The following is an 8,059-nucleotide window of genomic DNA, read 5'->3' on the forward strand; positions in this document are numbered from 1 at the left end:
TTGCTCGAATAACTTTAATTCAAAATTTGGAACATTTATGTAAAGAGTTAATCTTACTGAATATAATATAGAGAGACAAAAAGACATTGGCTTTAGACTGCAGACGTAGTGGTTATTTATACCGTCTATTGAATTAAATCATTCATTCTTGAATGAAACAAGCTTAAACTCGACTCTATGAAAAATTGAACCCAAATAGTTCAGAACTAAGAAGTTAATTTAAACTTTTGTGACCATGTAATCATGCACATCTCACTAATGCATATCCAAGAAAGTTTTTTAGTTTATCTTCTTTCTTTGGTCATCTTTTCTTCATAAAAATGCGACTTTTGAATACGACAAATGGAAAACATAGTTTCGTTTGTTAGTTTTTTATATCTTCGAAATATACACTTCTACTGTCGTCTGAAGCCTTAATAGTATATCTCAGTCTCATTTGCGTTGTTAAAAATTGGCTATAAATCATAATGTATACTAGCGGACAAATCTTTTAATTGAGACAATGAAACAATATATATTCTAATAAAAGCCCGAATATACAGCTATAGTTCATCAGACATAAAGTGGTTTTGTTGTTTGTTTGTTTGTTGTTTTTTTTTGTTTTGTTTTTTGTTAATTTCCGCTCACAAAGGCTTTCGGTTGTTTAACTGTAAGCAGATATTGGCATTTATATTTTTCAATATATTTTCACTGTCTTAATTAAAAGTTTTACCCATTGCATATTTCCACTTCATTTTTCTTGTAAATGGCAATGCAGTGGAATCTAATAAACTGTTTAAAAACTGGCTGTATTTTCAGGTTGCCAAGCAACTTAGAGAGCAGCAAATGGTAATGAGAGGTCATAGGGAGAAGTCGATGATCCATGAATTGAACAGGTATATCCCAACGGCTGCTGCATTCGGGGGCCTTTGCATTGGTGCTTTATCAGTTTTAGCTGATATGCTTGGTGCCATTGGCTCAGGCACTGGTATTCTGTTGGCTGTCACAATTATATATCAATATTTTGAGATATTTGTAAAGGAACAGTCTGAGGTTGGAGGAATGAGTTCAATGTTCTTTTAAAAAGTGACCTTGTAAGACAAATGTTTTCCAGTGGGAGTGATTTCTGGATTATATTTGAGACTACTGTGTCTTTTCTATCTCCCCGTGGAGAAAGTATGTGAGAGTGAACGTGTCGTTATTTATTTCTAATTGAAGGACTTGGACAACGTATTATATGTTGTTGTTTTGGGTTTTTATTGTTTTTTTTTTTGTTTTGTTTTTTTAATTTTCTTAAAACGATTTCCTTCTTAGGAGTCAATTGCATTACAGCGATTTCTGGTGCTGGGCTATAACAGTATGAAAAACTGTTTTTAGAGCAAATTTTTGACAATTATTATTTTTATTTTCTTTTTTCTATAGTATTAACTATATTGGTTTCTTTTTTTCGTTATAAATTTGCTCAAAGATCGATCCTTTTTTATTTATTTATGGTTAATATAGTCAAGATTGAAAATATGGAAGGGTAGAACAAATTAGAGTGTACTTGATTAAAAATATTCAGTATTCAGGTCTGTGTGATAAGCAGTAATGTCAAGATTTATTTTTCAAGGTCTTGGAAAAAGGGGGGGGGGCAAAGTTTTAGTTTTTTTCAATGTCAAAAAGGGCCTTTTCAGTGAAATTATTCCAGATAAGATATTTTTCTAAAACTACATTGCATAGCCTCCCCCCTCCTTCTCCATCGATTGACGCCACTTTTTATACGAATATTTATGTGCTTAAGCTAATGGTTACTGTAAGATGAAAAGCATTTTCTTTTTGTGCTGATTCCAAATATCAAAATTTCATACAATCTTGTTAGTAAAAGAAAATTTGGTCAGTGTTAAAGAAGGGGGAAAAGCCCTTAAAATGGGTTTGGTTTTGATGCAAATTACACCTTCAGAAATTCGACAATCCTACGACCGTGTTTCCGGCCCTTTGTCTACTAAAATGCAGAACTTTGCATTTCTTTCTGAAAGTTGTGGGTGAGTTCTATTTTTTGATGGTGGAGAGAAATGGATTATGACCTTAGAATATTAGGAGAAGGCTCATTCCAAGGGAAATTTAGTTATAGGGCCTTTTTAATTGATGAGAGAGATTGCACCACAACAAAATCATATTTTTGGCCTTTTTGTGCTACAAAACAACATTTCCATCTTGAATCAAGCTAATGTTTTAAGACTATAGTTTTTTTTTTTTTCAAAATAAACGTTTTTAACGTCACACCTTTTAGAGCCTATGGCTGAGTGGTGACGTATTTGTTCCTGGAGTAAGCGTAGTTCATATAAAACTAATGGTTATATTAAACAATTATACTGAACCCATTACAAGCAAGTTTTTTTCACGATATTTCATTCATCTAAGACTTCAGTCCTGTGCATACAATATTGGTTGTGGCAAACTATGCTTCTGTGGGGGAGGGAGGATTGGATCTCTTTTTATAGGAAGGGGGTATCAGAACACCCTTATAAAGACATTTTAGACCCAATCACAGCTTTAGAAGACTGCCAAGAAAAAAAGTATTGAAGGTAATAACTGTGACTAGTAAGATGTAGTAAGACTGTGACTAGTGTGACTAGAATTGTGACTAGTGAGACCGTGATATTGATTCTAAATAAACTTAGTTTGACTTGCAGTCTACTTAAAACAGTAAATATAATATATACCATTACAAAGCATAAGTGCGGGAGATTTTCGAAAATTTACGACTTCCATATCCGCAATTTTGCCATCAAATTCTTAATTGCCCCGAATTAAATATTATCAGTGAGGCATCAACCAGCACTCCTTAAAAAAAAACAAGGTCTTAAGTTTGTCCAAGAAACATTAAAAGGATGCTTTGTTCTAATGATGAGTAGTACATCAATAAATGTGCTGGTGGAAAGGTAGCATGTTGGTAAAAGGTACTTATCAAAATTAAATTAAAAAGAGGTTTAATTTGTTAAAAGTGTTAGGGATAAAAATTGTGCAAGTCAAACCATTTTTAACAACCTATATTAACGACGAGCATGTAAATCTTTTTCGTGGTCCTATTCTTTGGGCCCTGTGTGAGATTGGTTAGTAAAATTCAGGATGGTGGGCTTTTCGATTTGTTGTAAATGAGGTGACTGAGATATATAAAACTCAGGAATGGTCTAGATAGATTGTGTCCTAACAAAATTTTCTGAAAAGAAGAATATCAAATAAAAATATTTTTGCTATGTACGTCTTGGGTACATTCATACCTGAAAGCCACGATTTTCTATGATTTTTCTTTTTATTTGTTTCAAAATTATGAACTTTTGAGGGTAGTATCACTGTTTCGTCAGTGTTAACACGTTGAACCAGGAAATATAATAACTAAAGCCAATATGCTAAATATGACAACGCTTTTTTTCTTAAGATCTTTGATCGTTAACCATCTGTTCATTTTGGGAGAAAGCTACACCTTCTTAATCTGTTTGGTGGTCTATATTTTTAGCTTATTTTCTTGATTTTTCACCAACTTTTTTTTTAAACCTGGCTCCGGCTACTGCCGAAAACTGTATAATCGTCAATGGAGGTCTTTCTGAAAAAAAAAATGCTGATTCTTCCTGATTGCTTCAAATACATATGGAACAATTCAAACGGTCAGATTTCACTTTCCCTCTCCTTGGTACTCCACTCCAGAAATATGTGTAATATACCAATAAGGCATAAGAAAAATGATTTGAGCGTTCTTCCTTTCCTAAGTCCTTGTTATTAAGGTGTCTAAGAATTAGTACAAATTTATCTTTTTTTTTTTATACTTAATATAGCTTAGAAGCATGCTCAAGTCATTGGAGTCATTTAAAACCTAGAGTCAGAGGAAATTAGACTCAAACTAAAATCACATATAAAAATACTAAGCGTTAGAAATAGGAGGTAGCAGAGATAGAAGGTTGAAAATACCACCCTGGGCAAAATTTCCGCTCTAGTCCGCTTCTGAGAATTGTATTGGCGCGGAAATGGTGCGGCATCGGTTATTTGGAGGGGGGAGCTGGGCTAGTGCCAAACATTATAACGGAATATCTCGTGGTCTACCGTAAATATAGAGTATTTTAATACACTATTACTATATACCCTGTTCCAGGATATGGTAACGTGATCGAACGGTGAAACGGCCAACCCTAGGCCAAGGGTACCCCCACTAACATCTCTTTCTATCTCTTTGGAGGGTAAACGGTCCCCCTGTCGACATACTAGTGCCGGTATTTCTCGCAAACTCTTTTTCCTACCCTAACTAGGTTCCTGAAAAAAATAATCTCACACAGCTTTAGAAAATAGCTTACTTGTATTCTTCCAAAAAGTCACAAAACACGCATATGCATCTCTCAAGACAGCCTCTCTAAACGGAGTTTCAAAGTAGACTAAAGAATAATACTTGAACACATAAAAGAATCTGGGAACTTGGGGTGTGACGGGGGTCAATCTAATGTATCAAGTCCCTCAATTGAGTTGGTCCTACTCATATATTAAGAATCAATGGCTTGAGATCTAGCAAGCCCATGTAATGACTCGTGCAGACTTGTAATCCAGTCAACTTATTTTCTCTTGCAAAATGGTTGCCTTGACGACGAAAGTTTAACTTACCATTGAAAATTATATTATCGACAAATCGGTTTTTATTATTTGCCCTGGTGCCAATTATCATACAAATAATTCCGACTGCGCTTATGGAATTGCTCCCTCCCTTTCTTACTCTCTCTCCACGACACAGTTGTCATCGCATCAATAAAAAGCATTCTTTTTACAATATAACGCCAGCCAGAAAATAAAAAAGTCACATGGCTTTCTTTACAATTACTATAGGTTATTCAAATGTTTAATCTTTTTAAACATATGAAGTAGTGTTATAGATAACTGAGCAATTTTTTTTTTCAAGCTTGTATAATAAATACGGCTTATTAACTAGTAAGTGTAAAAAGGTCAGGCTTACTTATTTAGAATATTGATCTACAGGAATATGCTGGACCGAAAACAAGTTGTGCCCGTTTAATGAAAATGGCTCAGTTTGGAGCCCGTTTTTACAATTCAGGTTTTTGGTGTTCGGCTTCAAATTTAATAATACAGATTTCTGGTTTTAAAACGCATAAAAAAAAATCTTCTTTACTTGTGAGATTTTTTTCAATCGTATTAATCAACCAATACAGTGGTAGAACTCAGATTTTTGGGTCAAATGTCCGATTCAGGGCTCCCATGTTACCATGATAACATGTTACCAATTCAACTCCCATGTTACCATGTCCCATGTTACCAATTCAACTCCCATGTTATGCCTTACATGATAAAAAAAGATATAAAAAATTAATTTGTAAATTTACACTAAAATTTATAACGTAATACATCAAACAATTCAGAATTTATAAGCAATTTATAAAATAAATAATATATCAAGTACAAATGTAGAATTCAGCTTTCTGGGATTAAGCATTAGAATCCAGCAATTCAATTTTTTTGTTTTAAAATACACAGAAGCAGTAGACTGCTTCGCTTATCAAATATTTACAATAATCCCCATTATCTTAGCAAGCATTGACCAATCTCTTCATTTTATTGTCTTTTAACAGGAAAAAAAATTCGCAGGAAAAAAAACGTACAGGAAAAAAAAATTAGCAGGAAAAAATGTAAGGTCTTACTAATATGGGTAGACCTATAAATAGATGAACAGACAGATATTTATTGATTTACAGTCAGCAATAATAGCATATAAGAAATCATATGCAAGGATCTAAGGACGCGAATACAGGGCAACTACTTTATCCATCTTTTGTTTTGTAGTAAATATTATTAGTTACTTGTAGCACTATTATTTTATAGTAAATAGCATCGTATATCCCCCGCAAGACCCTATAGCCGGGAATGCTTGAGACTAATTCAGCTATCTTTTTTTTTCTTTTTTTGTAGTATCATTTAATTTGTTCAATAGTAGAATTCAGTTTTGCGGTTTTACAGCACATGAAAGAGAAAACTACTTCGCCTATTAAACCACACAATTGATGAAACAGGAGAGGTAAAAAAGAGAACAGAGAAAATTATCATTAACTAAAAACTAAAAATTATAAAAGGATAAAAAGGAAAAGTAGAATAAATTAGAAAATCAGTAAATGAAAAAAAGAAAAATTAGACACAAAACAACACTTAAATAAAATGACAAGCCAACGGCAGACATTTCGAAGAGTATCAAACTTTTTCTTTTAAAACCCAATTAAACGTTTTGTAATAAGTCCCATTGTTTCACCAAGCTCTTTGATTTATCTGATTATTTTATTTTCTGATAGCAGCAGAAAAAAAGATTGTAAGGTCTCATTATCATGGATAGACTTATAGACTACTTTTTAGCCAGCTAACAACAATGCGGAGTTCATTTAGTCAGAAGCTCAAAAATGAATTGAATATGTTCAAATGATTGATTAAGCTTCCAAATTATTGGTTCAAAAAGAACACTTGATTCTTCTCTAGTCTCCTGCCATTGTCTTCTGTATGCGGCAATCAAGCATCTATCCAGGATTTTTGTTCAGGGTAAATTTTTGTCTTGCATTAAAAAGAAAAAAAAAAGTTGTTCTTGGCACAAAAGATGGTGGATGGTAGGATAGAAGCTGAAAGACATTTGGGCACCAAAGGAGTCAAATTTAAAATCCAGGTGAAGACGAAAAATAACAAAGAGCAAAAAAAAATTGTAGAAGGTGCATCATGCTCCTTTGGCCCAGATGTTTAGTTTTCCAGGTACATAATGCATAGAAATATTTTAAAATCTAAGTCATTCCTTAATGCGCCCCTAATGCGGTTATAGCAAAAGTCCGCAAATTGAACTGTACTCGAACAATATTCCTCCTTATCCAAAACGACATCATGTATTTTATAATTGATACAAAAAAAAACAAATGGCACATGGCTACAAAAAAAAACAAAGAAAAAAAGTAAACAATATAAAAATAACTAAAAAACAATTAAAAGAATCAATTAAACAAGGCAATAAAAAGACACACGCAAACACAATCAAGAACCCCTAAGAAAATATGTACTTTCAAATCAGCGGCAAATATGCTTTTTGTACGCAGTCAATGCATGCTCTTGCACTAATGGTTCAGCATCATCAGATCTGCAGTTTATATAATTAAAGAAGTAAAGAGAAATAAAACGAATAAATGACAAAGACAGAAAATCTTACTCTTCGATGCTCAGTTGCTCTGGGATTTCCGACCATAGTCTGGCATTTCTAACTTGGGTTACTGGCTCTTAAGGATCTCTATCGACATGCATGTGCAACATTAATCGACAGAATGATGCGCGTAGCCCACAAGGAAGTTTCTTGTCAGACATACATCTACAAAATGAATATTTGTTAAGTAGCAGTAAAATAGGTTTTAAAAAGGAATAAATATACACGCCTCATCTTTTCATGAACAATGCTCTGAGCCCACTTAGATGGTGGCCAAAGCAGAAGCATCAGACTTCTGCTTGGATGGGGTGAGGGAGGAGCGTTCCCCAGTGTGTCAGTCATAGATAGGCCCGCCACAATTCAAAGGGCCGAAAATAGAGACTTAGGGACCTTTCATTCAGAGACTTAAGGATTTTCATTCGAAAAAGAGACGACCTCGGAGCCATAACTCGCTTTCAGAAAGTCTTAGGAAAGAAAAAAGTAGCGCAATTAGATACTCAGATTTCCTGGAAAAGCCTTTCCAAACATGATCATACACTACATAGATTTTGCAGATACAAATACCGTGGAGACGTTTGTATTTTCAATTTACGTTGTTCACTCTCAATCAGCCGAGAACCAGAAGTCATTCTTTTCATTGTAGCTTAGAGTACATTTTTTGCCTCTATATTCATACATATAAAGCCGAATATATGTCTGTCTGTGTGTCCTGTATACATTACTATACTGTTTACATGATCACCAAGAAACTTTAGGAAATTATTGAGTACACTCTTGTGAAGGTTTTAGGCATAAATTCCTCCCTCCAAGGCCCTCTTAATCTTTCGATTTCTTTTCGCATAGACTGAAATTAGAGATGCCTGAACGCAAATGCTTGTGTTT

At 33.8% G+C, this 8,059-nt stretch overlaps 1 protein-coding gene across 9 annotated transcripts in view; it reads left to right on the forward strand.

Moving 5' to 3' along the window:
* LOC148951469 (protein transport protein Sec61 subunit alpha-like) overlaps positions 1–8,059 on the forward strand; it is a 100,317-nt gene that overhangs the window by 43,773 nt on the left and 48,485 nt on the right. Inside the window, exon 8 of one of the 9 annotated variants that reach the window (XM_089090902.1) lies at positions 799–3,120. The exons of the other annotated variants lie outside the window; for them this stretch is intronic. Within the exon in view, the coding sequence (XP_088947028.1) occupies positions 799–1,062 (264 nt within the window). The 3' untranslated portion in view covers positions 1,063–3,120. Of the gene's footprint in view, positions 1–798; positions 3,121–8,059 lie in introns of those variants that run through there. 9 annotated transcript variants of the gene reach the window in all.

This window comes from Artemia sp. Qi Xiang Cuo, chromosome 6 (genome assembly GCF_049724085.1).
Source record: "Artemia sp. Qi Xiang Cuo chromosome 6, ASM4972408v1, whole genome shotgun sequence".
NCBI classification, from domain to species: domain Eukaryota; kingdom Metazoa; phylum Arthropoda; class Branchiopoda; order Anostraca; family Artemiidae; genus Artemia; species Artemia sp. Qi Xiang Cuo.